The following is a 16,063-nucleotide window of genomic DNA, read 5'->3' on the forward strand; positions in this document are numbered from 1 at the left end:
AGGAAATAGGAGACCTGGTTGATACCGAATGGAAGATGAAGTCTTTCACGAAACGGACAGAGAGAAAGATCTAGGAGTTGATATCACACCAAACCTGTCTCCTGAAGCCCACATCAAAAGAATAACATCGGCGGCGTAAGCGAGGCTGGCTAATATCAGAACCGCGTTCAGAAACCTGTGTAAGGAATTTTTCAGAACCTTGTATGCTACGTATGTAAGACCAATCCTGAAGTATGCAGCCCCAGTAAGGAGCCCGTTCCTTATCAAGCACAAAATGAAGCTGGAAAATGTTCTGAGGATGGTTATCTTGAGATGATTTCGGGGCTTTAGTGTCCCCGCGGCCCGGTCCTCGACCAGGCCTCCACCCCCAGGAAGCAGCCCGTGACAGCTGACTAACTCCCAGGTACCTATTTTACTGCTAGGTAACAGGGGCATAGGGTGAAAGAAACTCTGCCCATTGTTTCTCGCCGGCGCCCGGGATCGAACCCGGGACCACAGGATCACAAGTCCAGTGTGCTGTCCGCTCGGCCGACCGGCTCCCTATGCCACTAGACTTGTCTCAGAACTAAAAGGCATGAGTTTAGAGGAAAGGCTGAGGGAACTGCACCTCACGTCGCTGGAAGACGGAAGAACCCGTGGAGACATGATCACCACATACAAAATTCGCAGAGGAATTGATAGGGTAGACAAGGATGGATTATTTAACATGGGTGGTACACGCACAAGGGGACACAGGTGGAAGCTGAGTACCCAAATGAGCCACAAAGATATCAGTAAGAACTTTTTCAGTGTCAAAGTAGTAGACAAATGGAATGCATTAGGCAGTGATGTGGTGGAGGCTGACTCCATACACAGTTTCAAGTGTAGATATGATAGAGCCCAGTAGGCTCAGGAATTTGTACACCAGTTGATTGACGGTTGAGAGGCGGGACCAAAGAGCCAGAGCTCAACCCCCACAAGCACAATTTGGTAAGCACATGATGCATAAGTGGATCATCTCTCAAAATAGATTACTAAAACTGCGATAGATCTTTGAATGAGAACCTTCACCTGAAGCCTGAAGCACACCAGTGGCACTTCCCTGCACCTGGAGTCACCAGTGGCACTTCCTGCACCTGGAGTCACCAGTGGCACTTCCCTGCACCTGGAGTCACCAGTGGCACTTCCCTGCACCTGGAGTCACCAGTGGCACTTCCCTGCACCTGGAGTCACCAGTGGCACTTCCCTGCACCTGGAGTCACCAGTGGCACTTCCCTGCACCTGGAGTCACCAGTGGCACTTCCCTGCACCTGGAGTCACCAGTGGCACTTCCCTGCACCTGAAGCACACCAGCGGCACTTCCTTGCACCTGGAGTCACCAGTGGCACTTCCCTGCACCTAGAGTCACCAGTGGCACTTCCCTGCACCTGGAGTCACCAGTGGCACTTCCCTGCACCTGGAGTCACCAGTGGCACTTCCCTGCACCTGGAGTCACCAGTGGCACTTCCCTGCACCTGGAGTCACCAGTGGCACTTCCCTGCACCTGGAGTCACCAGTGGCACTTCCCTGCACCTAGAGTCACCAGTGGCACTTCCCTGCACCTAGAGTCACCAGTGGCCCTTCCCTGCACCTAGAGTCACCAGTGGCACTTCCCTGCACCTAGAGTCACCAGTGGCACTTCCCTGCACCTAGAGTCACCAGTGGCACTTCCCTGCACCTAGAGTCACCAGTGGCACTTCCCTGCACCTAGTCACCAGTGGCACTTCCCTGCACCTAGAGTCACCAGTGGCACTTCCCTGCACCTAGAGTCACCAGTGGCACTTCCCTGCACCTAGAGTCACCAGCGGCACTTCCCTGCACCTAGAGTCACCAGTGGCACTTCCCTGCACCTAGAGTCACCAGTGGCACTTCCCTGCACCTAGAGTCACCAGCGGCACTTCCCTGCACCTAGAGTCACCAGTGGCACTTCCCTGCACCTAGAGTCACCAGTGGCACTTCCCTGCACCTAGAGTCACCAGTGGCACTTCCCTGCACCTAGAGTCACCAGTGGCACTTCCCTGCACCTAGAGTCACCAGTGGCACTTCCCTGCACCTGGAGACACCAGTGGCACTTCCCTGCACCTGGAGACACCAGTGGCACTTCCCTGCACCTAGAGTCACCAGTGGCACTTCCCTGCACCTAGAGTCACCAGTGGCACTTCCCTGCACCTGGAGACACCAGTGGCACTTCCCTGCACCTGGAGACACCAGTGGCACTTCCCTGCACCTAGAGTCACCAGTGGCACTTCCCTGCACCTAGAGTCACCAGTGGCACTTCCCTGCACCTGGAGACACCAGTGGCACTTCCCTGCACCTGGAGACACCAGTGGCACTTCCCTGCACCTGGAGACACCAGTGGCACTTCCCTGCACCTGGAGACACCAGTGGCACTCACCTCCCCCAAGATAAAACATTAACCAAGGCTTCGTCTTGAAGCCAAGTACAATGCTTTAAGATAGATCAATACTGTAGTCTCTGCCAAGTCCCAGGCACTGATGGCTCCCAGCACCCCCCTGGCACTGATGGCACCCAGCACCACCCTGGCACTGATGGCTCCCAGCACCACCCTGGCACTGATGGCTCCCAGCACCACCCTGGCACTGATGGCTCCCAGCACTCCCCAGGCACTGATGACACCCAGCACCACCCTGGCACTGGTGGCACCCAGCACCACCCTGGCACTGATGGCTCCCAGCACCACCCAGGCACTGATGACACCCAGCACCACCCTGGCACTGGTGGCACCCAGCACCACCCTGGCACTGGTGGCACCCAGCACCACCCTGGCACTGGTGGCACCCAGCACCACCCTGGCACTGATGACACCCAGCACCACCCTGGCACTGATGGCTCCCAGCACCACCCAGGCACTGGTGGCTCCCAGCACCACCCTGGCACTGATGGCTCCCAGCACCACCCTGGCACTGATGGCTCCCAGCACCACCCTGGCACTGATGGCTCCCAGCACCACCCAGGCACTGGTGGCTCCCAGCACCCCCCAGGCACTGATGGCACCCAGCACCCAGGCACTGATGGCTCCCAGCACCACCCTGGCACTGGTGGTTGCCGGAAGTGCCACATCTTACGTATAGATGGCACTACCAGTTGAACTACACACCTCTCCACTACAACATATCAATAAATGCAAAAAACATCAAATTTAGAAAAATTCCTATTATAGTATTCATGAAATTTCTAAATGTATCAACCAAAAAATACTTGCCAATCTCCCATGATGTGTTTACAGTAAACAGCCCACACTATACAAGTTTACACTGCTTGCATGTAAACAACTTTCAAAATTCAATTCAGAAATATCTGCAAGTTTATAGTTAACTCCATCTACTAAATACACAGGGTGGGGGGGGGGGAGGGAGGGAGGGAGGGGGGGGGAAAAAGAAAGAGAAAGAGAAAGAGAGAGAGAGAGAAATATTAGATGGCGAGACTATATATATATATATATATATATATATATATATATATATATATATATATATATAAAGATGAATGTAAATATGCAGAAAAACACACAAATCTTGTTTGAAACACACATCCCTAAGGCTTAAAGAGAGCCTACTACTCCTCCCAGGTTCACTTAAGAAGCATCGCTGCCTCCCCTCCCAGGTTCACTTAAGAGGCATCGCTGCCTCCCCTCCCAGGTTCACTTAAGAGGCATCGCTGCCTCCCTCCCAGGTTCACTTAAGAGGCATCGCTGCCTCCCCTCCCAGGTTCACTTAAGAGGCATCGCTGCCTCCCCTCCCAGGTTCACTTAAGAAGCATCGCTGCCTCCCTCCCAGGTTCACTTAAGAGGCATCGCTGCCTCCCTCCCAGGTTCACTTAAGAGGCATCGCTGCCTCCCTCCCAGGTTCACTTAAGAGGCATCGCTGCCTCCCCTCCCAGGTTCACTTAAGAAGCATCGCTGCCTCCCCTCCCAGGTTCACTTAAGAGGCATCGCTGCCTCCCTCCCAGGTTCACTTAAGAGGCATCGCTGCCTCCCCTCCCAGGTTCACTTAAGAAGCATCGCTGCCTCCCCTCCCAGGTTCACTTAAGAAGCATCGCTGCCTCCCCTCCCAGGTTCACTTAAGAAGCATCGCTGCCTCCCTCCCAGGTTCACTTAAGAGGCATCGCTGCCTCTCTCCCAGGTTCACTTAAGAGGCATCGCTGCCTCCCCTCCCAGGTTCACTTAAGAGGCATCGCTGCCTCCCCTCCCAGGTTCACTTAAGAAGCATCGCTGCCTCCCCTCCCAGGTTCACTTAAGAAGCATCGCTGCCTCCCCTCCCAGGTTCACTTAAGAGGCATCGCTGCCTCCCCTCCCAGGTTCACTTAAGAGGCATCGCTGCCTCCCCTCCCAGGTTCACTTAAGAAGCATCGCTGCCTCTCTCCCAGGTTCACTTAAGAGGCATCGCTGCCTCTCTTCCCTTTAACCTTTACACTCGTGATATTCATATTTCCCATTTTCTAAAACACCTTCCACGGCCTTTAGCGTCGTCACCACCCACACCAGTCATCCAAAATATACTAGACGTGAGCGGGAGACCGGTGGGGGACGGGGATTGGAGAGGGGGAAGGGGGAGAGGATTGGAGAGGTGAATGGTAGAGGGGACGAAGAGGAGAGAGGAAGCGGAAACAGAGAGGAAAGAGGTGGGTGAGGAACGGTAATTAGTGTATGGTTAAGAGGTGTACAAGTCCCTCCTCATATCACGCGGTTAGTCCTCCAGCACCTCGGAGAGGACCATGAGGACAGGTGAGGGAAGGTGAGGGGAGGTGAGGGAAGGTGAGGGGAGGTGAGGGGAGGTGAGGGGAGGTGAGGGGAGGTGGGTGAGTGCACCTGTGTGTACAGAGGGGATGGAGTGGGAACACCACAGGTGGAACACCACTTGTATACGTTCTACCATTCTACCACCAATTAGCTACACCTGGCCATGCCGCCTCCTCCTCCTCCTCCCCCCCTTACAAACATTACCATTATTGCCCCCCCCCCAACCCACAAACCCCCCATGAACACGTCTACCCCTTCCCCTGGCTCCCCTGGCACCCCTGACCCCTCTGGCCCCCATCCTGGCACCCCTGGCCCCTCTGGCACCCACCCTGGCACCCCTGGCCCCTCTGGCACCCCTGGCCCCTCTGGCACCCACCCTGGCACCCCGGCGTCGGCACACGCCGGTGCCAGGCGTGCTCTTCACGACCAACTACACAACTTTTCCACAATTTACAAAGGATAGTTCATTAATGACACTTTAAACTGATCTTAAAGTGATTTTTAAAAGTGCTTTTCCTGTCAGCTCCTATTCCCTATCCCTTTTTTTTATCTATTTAAATTTACCTATTTATACCTGCAGGATTCAGCTTCAGCTCTTGGACCTAGCCTTTCCAGCCGTTTATCATATATACCAATGTCTTAAACCCTAAATTTCTATCATATATACTTTCGAAATTGTGGCTGGAGGTGGCTTCAAGTACCACCTCTTAATCATACTCTAAACCAGTACTTTCTCACATCTCTATGGCTCGTCTAGGTCCTAAGCTTCCCTCTTGTTCTATTGGTGTCACAAATGTAAACAATCTCTTATTCTATCCTGTCTATTCCCTTAAATATTTTGTATATCTCTGTCATGTCTCCTCGTCTCTACCGTTGTTAGGTCCAGCTCTATCAACAAATCTTACCCAATCGCATCTACAAAATTCAGGAGCGAAAAGCAACCCTCTGTAACTTTATAAGTTTCCGTAAGTGCTTTTTGAGGTTATCTTGAGGTTATCTTGAGATGATTTCGGGGCTTTTTAGTGTCCCCGCGGCCCGGTCCTCGACCAGCCCTCCACCCCCAGGAAGCAGCCCGTGACAGCTGACTAACTCCCAGGTACCTATTTACTGCTAGGTAACAGAGGGGATGGTCCCACGACAGAGCTGCATATTTTTGGACTGTTCTCACGTAGGTGGCATTCTGATTACCTTCTTACTGAGCTTTCAGAAGGCTGTTCACATTTTCGCTGGCGATGTGTGCGCGCGCGCGCACGTTTGTTAGAGAGAAACATATGTAGTAGACATAAGAGGAAAAATAGATTGGCCAGAAAGGCGGGGTCCAAGAGCTAAATAACTTTAGGCTACAGACACAAATGGTAAATACAAATATTGCCTCGTGACAAACTCCGGGGCTGATTGACTGGGCACCAAGTCATAACCAGGAGTTAGAAAGGAATCTACTTCAGTGCCCAACTGTATAGAAAACGGACGGAGGAAGGGGAGGGAGGGGGGCTGAGAGTACTTCAGACGTCACACACACATAAGGTGCACCACAGGCACCCGGCTGTCAACTGTGCCTGCAATAGCTGCCATCCTGTCAAGCCTGTCAAGCCTGTCAGGCCAGTCTTGCAACAATACCAGACATATATGTGGGAGACAGACGGAGGATATACCGTATAGATATATCCAACTAGGTGAGTACAGTACAGATCTGTGCTCGTCTCGTCCCCAGCTGATATCAACAACACCAGACGGACGACAGACAGTACAGCTGTGCCCTTCGTCTCGTCCCCAGCTGGTATCAACATTTCCCCCAGGTACAAAAACGCGGGTAATCTCCACACTGATGCACTCAACACACTCAGATTTATGATTACGACACGAGAAGGACTTGAGCCAAATTGCCAGAGTGCCGAGGAAGGAAGCGATGGTAGGGAAGGAGGGAGGGAAAGAGGGGAAGAGAGAGGGGAGAGAGGAGGAAAGGAGTGGATGACGTATCTTTTACGACGCCAGACCTTCTGCTTGGCAGAGGTGCAATAGGTACGCTGAGAGAGAACTCTATCAGCCTCACGGACCCAAGCACGCTCCCGCTACACACAAGAGGCACATTCTAAAATATACCTCAGCGCCACTGGCGAGTACCTCAGAGTGTCGTCACTCTCAGCGAGGCCGCGTGTAACCTCAGCTGATGAATCTCCGTGTAAACCAAATGATCGTACCAGAAGTGTAGGATAGAAACAGGAGTGTCATTAAATATGCAGAGTGCAGAGTGGGGGTTGGGATGGGGTTGAATTCGGGAATACATTGGGTGTGGGGTAAGGGGAAGGGGGGGGGGATTTGGGGAGTGGGGTACTTTGGAAATGGACTGATTTCGGGGAGGGGGGGGAGGGGGGCGTTCTCGGGGCATGGGCTAGGCTGTAGAGGGTCGTTGAGACAAAAAGATAACTCTCTTGTTGACATTCGATAGCTGAGGAAGAGACATTTTGAGTTCTGCTTCACAAATACAGTAAAATGTTTTGAATTAATTTGGTGATTTAATATATTTCAATAAAATTGATGACAAAAAATCTTTTACAAACAAGTTTACAAAAAAAATAATATAATTGTTTACAACAAAAAAGAGCTGCGGCGACTCTAGCAGGTGGCAATGTTTACATTGGTGGAGGGGGGGGGGGGGTGAGAGGGGACGGGGGATAGGAGGGGCCAGTACTCACCTCATCCTCATCGTCCTCAAGCAGGTCGTCTTCGGAGCCGTCGTCCGACCCTTCCCCCGGGTCGTAGTCCGAGTCGAGGAAGGTGCAGGAGGCCGCGGACGAACTCCTCTCAATCACGAAGTACGGAGAGTCGTCCATGGTGGTAGTGGACGGTGGACGGTGGTGGTAGACGATGGTGGTGGACGGTGATGGTGGTAGTGGGAGGCAGAAGCACTCACCACCAGTCTAGGGCATCATTGTCTTAAGGTATCACCCAAAACACGAGTGGTCTTACTGGCACAGTTAACAGATTTATTCATTTTTTTTCTGTCCACTATTATCTTGGCCGTGTTGCCAACACCCGCCACCACTCAGGGTTCCCTGCACGAAGTGTAGGATGCCCCTGGCAGCATCGTCAGTGCCCCCAGGCCCTCCAGGCCAGGGGCACCTTATTTCTCGCGTCGTCAAGAGAGCAGTGTCAAGTTTGGCCGAACAAAAGTTCACTCCCAAGCTGTGGGAGGAGACGCTAGCTCACTCCAGCAAGACAAGCATCATGTCCAGCCGGGCCGAGATGTTGTACCCTCTCACGGATGACATTCATTCCACTCTCGTGAAGAGTAAGACACGCGAGTCTACACGGAGCCTGAAAGAGCTGCAGACGTTGAGCACATCACACTACTGTGATGTGTGTCTGGAGGAGACACCGTAACTACGGTGTACTAAGTCGCAGTCAGCATCACCGGGATACTAACTGCCCTAAACGCCTTGTAGTCCAGCTGCGATATCTTAAGGTGGGCCCCTACGACCGCCCGGACTGTGGCCCCTACGACCACCCGGACTGTGGCCCCTACGACCACCAGGACTGTGGCCCCCTACGACTACCCGAACTAGTGGAATAAGTGTGAGGGTGTGGGTGTGAGGGTGTCGGTGTGAGAGTGTGGGTGTGAGGGTGTCGGTGTGAGAGTGTGAGTGTGAGAGTGTGGGTGTGAGGGTGTGGGTGGAGAGGGTGTGGGTAGTGTGAGAGGAGAGCCAACAAGGATGAGTAAGGGTGGGCATGGTTACCATGGGGGGGGCCACTCTACCATACCCGTGATAGTACCCAGGCTTCCCTGTCCCCTTCACCACCACCATTACCATATCACCATCAACCACTACCACCATTCACTACTCTCACCATCACCACTATCCCCATCACTCTCACGTACATCTATACTGTATAGAGACAGCCTGGTATAGGTCTAGGTCAAATTGAGGGCCGAGGCAGTAGCAGCCGTCAGCCAAGAAGGACGGGAATCACAACCACCTTTATTTTGAAGGAACAAAATGAATAAAGTTTATAATCTACACATTACTTCCCCCCCCCCACCACGACCACTAATACTACAACTACCACAACCACCAGCACTACAACCACCACCACCACCACAAGAAACATCCACTACCACAGCCAAACATTCACAGTGATATTAATATTCACATATGATCGGTTAGTTGCTCATTATGCCCGGGTGTGAGGCTTGCTGGAATGTGTAACTCACACCCTCACAACACCAGTGTGTGTGTGTGTGTGTGCGTGCGTGCATGTGTGTTTGTGTGTTTGTGAGAGAGAGAGAGAGGGGGGGGGGGGCGTGGGAGGGGGGGGGGGAGAAAGGAGCGTGGGAGAAAGGGGCGTGGTGAGTTGGGCACAAAAGAAGGGGGGGGGGGAAATTACATAAGGAATGCAGATATACCTATTCGAATTCATGAATGGGCCCTGGGTGCAGGTGAAGGAGGAGACCATGAATGATAGGTGGCTGCTATAGGTGTAGACGACCCTGGGGGGAGGGGGGAGGGGGGGGAGGTGTACCCAAGGGCCTGGGCATGAGAGAGGGGGAGGGGAGGGGAGGGGGGTACAGTGGGTGCCCACTTCATCTCCTCATTGAGGAAATAGCCCGCGAGTCAGCGCCGGCGGCGGCGGCGCGGACATCAACAGCCTCGTTCATTCAGTAATCAATTGGTCGCCGGAGCGTCCTTGTTGCTCCTCCCGCCAGAGTGAGGCTGCCTCACCATCCTTAGCGTCATCACCATCAGTGTGATGAGAGGGAGAGAGAGAGCGTGGGAGGGGGGGGGGGGGAGGAGGAAGGGATGGAGATGGATGGATGGATGGATGCTCTTGACATGCCACAACAGTCGGCCATGGTCCACTTCATGGACAGAAATAGCCATAATCTCCAGCATCATCAACCACAATCCATCCAGAACTTACGAGTGGTGGCTACGAGACATGTCCGCGACGTAACAGATCCTCACGCGCGCTGGGGATCATCCTAGCAGCGCCAGTGACCATGTACCTGATGCTGGTAAACACAAGCACCACTTCAGACTCCTATTAGCAGGCCTCCCCCTCCCCATAGCTCAGGGTTCAGCCCTACCCTATGTTACCTAGCAGTAAATAGGTACCTGGGAGTTAGTCAGCTGTCACGGGCTGCTTCCTGGGGGTGGAGGCCTGGTCGAGGACCGGGCCGCGGGGACACTAAAAAAAAAAAAAAAAGCCCCGAAATCATCTCAAGATAACCTTAAGAAGATATCCTGCCAGCTTCTTCCGGAACCACCAATCTTCCATCCGTTAACAACCAGGTACTCAATTGTCGGGTGAACAGCGACGGGAAGTTGAGGACTGTCGCGACGACAATCCTCCCTGGCCAAGAGGGGGCTCGAAGCTAGATGAAATGGCTCACGAGGCGCAGGGCGAGGGAGCTACCATTACGCCAGTGATGACAGTTCCAGTAACAGGAAAACTATATTGTTGGCGGCAGATGTGTGGTGATGGAGGGGTGGTGATGGAGGGGTGGTGATGGAGGGGTGGTGATGGAGGGGTGGTGATGGAGGGGTGGTGATGGAGGGGTGGTGGTGATGGAGGGGGTGGTGGTGATGGAGGGGGTGGTGGTGATGGAGGGGGTGGTGGTGATGGAGGGGTGGTGGTGGAGGGGTGGTGATGGAGGGGTGGTGATGGAGGGGGTGGTGGTGATGGAGGGGGTGGTGGTGATGGAGGGGGTGGTGGTGATGGAGGGGGTGGTGGTGATGGAGGGGTGGTGGTGGAGGGGTGGTGATGGAGGGGTGGTGATGGAGGGGGTGGTGGTGATGGAGGGGTGGTGATGGAGGGGTGGTGATGGAGGGGGTGGTGGTGATTTAGGGGGTGGTGGTGATGGAGGGGTGGTGATGGAGGGGGAACGATAGCACTAACCATGGCGTGGAGCCGAACAATGTAAGGACCACCTACATCACAATAGCAACATTGATAGACTGAAAAACATGCAAACTGAAGCCCTCAGAGTGATAATACTAGTCTGGCCAGCAACCACCAAAGTTATCAATGTGCCGAAATAAGTCAATATTCCTCGCGTTCAAGATAGACTATTTGAAATCAATCTTGTATGTGTGTGTACTTACCTATTTGTGCTTGCGGGGGTTGAGCTCTGGCTCTTTGGTCCCGCCTCTCAACTGTCAATCAACTGGTGTACAGGTTCCTGAGCCTACTGGGCTCTATCATATCTACACTTGAAACTGTGTATGGAGTCAGCCTCCACCACATCACTGCCTAATGCATTCCATTTATTAACTACTCTGACACTGAAAAAGTTCTTTCTGACGTCCCTGTGGCTCATGTGGGTACTCAGTTTCCACCTGTGTCCCCTTGTTCGCGTACCCCTCGTGTTAAACAGTTTATCCTTATCTACCTTATCAATACCTCTGAGAATTTTGTAGGTAGTGACCATGTCTCCCCTGTGTGTGTGAGGGAGGGGGGAGGACAGTGACATACTACATCTTAGACTATGACAAGTAGGACAATACCAAAGCCAATAGACTAACAGATGTTGTCACAACTCTAATACAACTTGGCTACAAGTATCTCTGGCAGTTCGGCTTGTACGGGGACCCCGATGATGTAAAGTGTGTGGACCAGACCAGGATTGAAATTGAAATTGAAATAAGTTTATCGAGGTAAAATACACACAAAGGGATGAGGTAGCTCAAGCTATTCTTGGATGAGTTAGTTATCAGCTGGTGCCCACCCCCCCCCCCCCCCAACACCCCAACTCTCCACACCTACACTGACACTCCACCCCCACCCCCACCCAACCCTCCACCACAACAGGAATTATAAACACGTGTTTGCAGGGAAACCGGGGTGACCTTGTCTATCCTGGTGATAACATGTTTCCCCTATCCTACCCACCCCTATCCTATTATCCCCCTCCCCCCTACAAGGTCGCCACGCGCTAACCTCCATCATTTTGGACGTAAAATCAAATTAGGTTTTCCATTCAGCTAGCTACCTCTCTCCCCCCAACTCTCTCTCTCTCCCTCTCTCTCTCTCTCTCTCTCTCTCTCTCTCTCTCTCTCTCTCTCTCTCTCTCTCTCGCTGTGTGCTAAAAACATGGGACAAGTTAATTACCGAAAAATGGTTAAGAGGAAAACTGAGGGCCGGGAGCTGCAGCTCATCGTCAACACGAGACACAACGGGCACTGTTCTTACTGCATCGTGTCAGCAAGGCGGACAGCCCGCCTGCTTTCAGACCTCTCACTGTATTTCCCACTTCCAAACTTTCCTTCACCTTTGTCTCTCAATCCTCTTCCCCTCCAGGACTGACCGAAACGTCGTAGTGGTGGTGGTCTCGTCATCTTCTGGTGTGGCGTAGTCCTCATGTCTTCAAGCCACGTCAGTGTGTCTCATCGTCTGCATGAGATGACTTCCAGCGAGGGAGGACTGGCCAAACCCAGGGGGAAGATTCACGAAGTAGTTACGCAAGTACTTACGAACGTGTACATCTTTCCTCAATCTTTGACGGCTTTGGTTACATTTATTAAACAGTTTGCAAGCATGAAAACCTGCCAATCAACTGTTGTTATTGTTATAAACAGCCTCCTGGTGCTTCCGAGCTCATTAACTGTTTAATAATTGTAAACAAAGCCGTCAAAGATTGAGAAAAGATGTACAGGTTCGTAAGTGCTTACGTAACTGCTTTGTGAATTTGGCCCCTTGTAAGGGGTGGCTAGGCTCGCAGCCTCTGGTGTCTACGAAGCTGTTGTTGTTGTTATAGATTCAGCTACTCGGAACAAGTTCCAAGTAGCACGGGCTATGGTGAGCCCGTAACTTACCTGGCACAGAAGCGGGGCAAGAAGCACGGGCTATGGTGAGCCTGTGGTCTACGAAGCACAGTAGTCCATTAACAAATTGGTAGAGGTGACTTACCTACACACACAGCCCCCCCTCCCCCCCCCCCCATATATAAATATATCCCCTGGGTTCATGATGGTACTCTGTTACAGCCCCGCTCTTGTGCCAAGTAAAGTCCACTACGGGCTCACCATAGCCCGTCCTGTGGTGGGTATGTGGGCCTGCGGGCCGCTCCAAGCAACAGCCTGGTGGACCAAACTCTCACAAGTCAAGCCTGGCCTCGGGCCGGGCTTGGGGAGTAGAACAACTCCCAGAACCCCATCAACCAGGTATATGTGGGCCTGCGGGCCGCTCCAAGCAACAGCCTGGTGGACCAAACTCTCACAAGTCAAGCCTGGCCTCGGGCCGGGCTTGGGGAGTAGAAGAACTCCCAGAACTCCATCAACCAGGTATATGTGGGCCTGCGGGCCGCTCCAAGCAACAGCCTGGTGGACCAAACTCTCACAAGTCGAGCCTGGCCTCGGGCCGGGCTTGGGGAGTAGAAGAACTCCCAGAACCCCATCAACCAGGTATCAAGCTACTTGGAAATGTTGGTTCCCAGTGTAACAAACTAGGCTGTTGTAAGAATTATCCAGAGTGGTTTATCGACAAAAGAGAATGGGAAGCTGAGCCGCATGGTGACCTGACCCCCAGGGGAATTCGCGGTGGAAATAACCAACGCTTTGTTCATAGCTGCGTAAAATGAATCATCCTATAGTATTCAGTAATTTAGAGAAAATTAGCCTTTATTCATTTTGCATTAAAATTGTATTGTATAATAGTACTGGATACAATATCAAGAGTATTCTAATTATTGAGTTTAAGTCACCATCAGTGACGTCACGAATCAGATCTAACTTTTGAGGCGGAGTGACCGGCGGTCATAGGTCATCAGGGGTTGACAGGTCTACTATTTCTCAAAGTTTTAATAACCATTTTTGTGATCGGGAACAGCTCTGCCGTTAGATGTTTGTAATTCAATTCAGTAAAATAATTCAACCAGTCTGGATCAATTAAGTACAACAGAGGTTAATTGTTATAACTTAAACCTGGCTAGTAACTTGGTAAAACTTTGACTAGGCGGAAGGATACAAGGTTCTAGTCTGGGCTAGGCCAGACGAGGACAAATCAGTGTGGTCACGGAAGCAGCTAGGAGAGGTCAACATCTTACCTCTCCCCTAGACCAGCCAAGACATCTAGCTGGTCGCCCAAGGTATAGTTGCTATTGTTAATTATAGAAATAGTCTTCTCATTTGCCACTCAGGTCAAGTAGGGAGTGTTAAAAATAATAGGGAGTGAACATATTTAGATTTTGTTTTAGTTTTCTTTTAATAAATTAAATTTGTTATTAATTTGCATTTTATTGTTTCCATGTGTTTTATGTGTATACTTGTCCTGGTCACGTGGTCCACACGAGGCAGAGTTGCATTGGGCGCCGATTCTAACATCGAATCGGAGTTATCATTACCGTGTAATTTATTCCACACTCAAGGTCATCGTTTATAGTGGGGATCAAGCCCCTAGGTTGATTAATTAGCGTGATCGATCCAGACCTCGATCATTGCTCTTGTATTACTGGTCTGGTGGTGGCAGCAGAGGTGACTCTAGGGTTTTGTTCAGAGCTTAGGTCACGTCATACTGGGTGTAGAATCCTAAGTCGGTCAATCGTCTTAGGACCACGTGGCGTGGAGTTGGCTTTGGTAAAAGTTTTGGAGTCCCTGGGTTTAGAAATAAAAGTAAGAATACGGGTAGAGGGAGTAGAAAGAAGGAAGTAAAGAGAGAGGAACCCAAACCCGTGTTACACCAGTAGCTGAAGCTGAAACAAAAGCGGGTATTGGGATGTAACAGGTTCCCATACCACTGTATTCCCTTGTTCATTCAGCGACCCAACATCACCCACACAATTTTTAATTTCAACTTCAAAAAAGTAATTATCAATTACCTTCCCTCAGTGTAATTATCATGAGTTCTCTCACGTGCCTCTCCCCCCAAACACCTGCCTCTCCCCCCCCCCAAACACCTGCCTCTCTCCCCCTCAAACACCTGCCTCTCTCCCCCCCAGACACCTGCCTCTCCCCCCCCCAAACACCTGCCTCTCTCCCCCTCAAACACCTGCCTCTCTCCCCCCCAGACACCTGCCTCTCCCCCCCAAACACCTGCCTCTCTCCCCCTCAAACACCTGCCTCTCTCCCCCTCAAACACCTGCCTCTCTCCCCCAAACACCTGCCTCACACATAGCACCTCCGCCTCGCCCGAGGCACCAGGACACAGCCATTTAACCTTGTAAATTATTAAAGCCGTCACCTCTCACCTCCAAAGTAAATATGTGCGAGCGCGCGGATGTTTCCGCGCGTGCTCTTCTATCATGTATACACGAATGTATAATACATATGTGTATAAATACACACACTTGCAAATCAGACTTGCATATATCTGACAACATAAGACTGATTGGTTGTTGGTTGAATCACTTCCAAGATTCTGTCTGACAGGAATCTGGGCCCTTACTCGTCACTTGCGAGGAGGAGGAGGGAAGGTGGAAGAGAAGGTGGTGGTGGGTGGAGGTTGCGTCTTGGGCTGCTCCTCCTCCTCCCAGCTCAAAGATTGGTGAGGGGGAGAAGGAAGGCAATACAAACAGAGGGAAGGAGGAAGAAAGAAGGATGGAGGGAGACAGGAGAGAGAGAGAGAGAGAGAGGAGCAGGATGGAGGGAGAGAGCAAGTGGAGAGAGGCGAGTCAAGTCCTGAGAGAGAACCGAACAAGAAGGAGTAAAGAGGACTTGGAAAGAGAGAGAGAGAGAGAGAGAGAGAGAGAGAGAGAGAGAGAGGGGGGGGGGACTCATGGAGAGTGCCATAGAGAAGGAATGAGGTTGACACAGTGGTGTGTCACGACACCTCCACGACACTGGCCAGAGTGCAAGCAAGAGACGGCATCAAGGGGGGGGGGAGTGCCACCGTCAAGTGGAAGGGGGGGCAGTGCCACCGTCAAGTGGAAGGGGGGGCAGTGCCACCGTCAAGTAGAAGGGGGGGCAGTGCCACCGTCAATTGGAAGGGGGGGCACTGCCACCGTCAAGTGGAAGGGGGGGCACTGCCACCGTCAAGTGGAAGGGGGGGCAGTGCCACCGTCAAGTGGAAGGGGGGCAGTGCCACCGTCAAGTGGAAGGGGGGGCAGTGCCACCGTCAAGTGGAAGGGGGGGCAGTGCCACCGTCAAGTGGAAGGGGGGGCAGTGCCACCGTCAAGTGGAAGGGGGGGCAGTGCCACCGTCAAGTGGAAGGGGGGGCAGTGCCACCGTCAAGTGGAAGGGGGGCAGTGCCACCGTCAAGTGGAAGGGGGGGCAGTGCCACCGTCAAGTGGAAGGGGGGGCAGTGCCACCGTCAAGTGGAAGGGGGGGGCAGTGCCACCGTCAAGTGGAAGGGGGG

The 16,063-nt window shown here is 52.4% G+C and overlaps 1 protein-coding gene across 11 annotated transcripts in view; it reads right to left on the reverse strand.

The window, feature by feature from the left end:
- Positions 1–16,063, reverse strand: part of LOC123768427 (amyloid beta A4 precursor protein-binding family B member 1-interacting protein) — a 548,298-nt gene that overhangs the window by 117,829 nt on the left and 414,406 nt on the right. Inside the window, exon 1 of one of the 11 annotated variants that reach the window (XM_069336334.1) lies at positions 7,471–8,028. The exons of the other annotated variants lie outside the window; for them this stretch is intronic. Coding sequence (XP_069192435.1) covers positions 7,471–7,608 — 138 coding nt within the window. The 5' untranslated portion in view covers positions 7,609–8,028. Of the gene's footprint in view, positions 1–7,470; positions 8,029–16,063 lie in introns of those variants that run through there. 11 annotated transcript variants of the gene reach the window in all.

This window comes from Procambarus clarkii, chromosome 35, assembly GCF_040958095.1.
Source record: "Procambarus clarkii isolate CNS0578487 chromosome 35, FALCON_Pclarkii_2.0, whole genome shotgun sequence".
Lineage (NCBI taxonomy): Eukaryota > Metazoa > Arthropoda > Malacostraca > Decapoda > Cambaridae > Procambarus > Procambarus clarkii.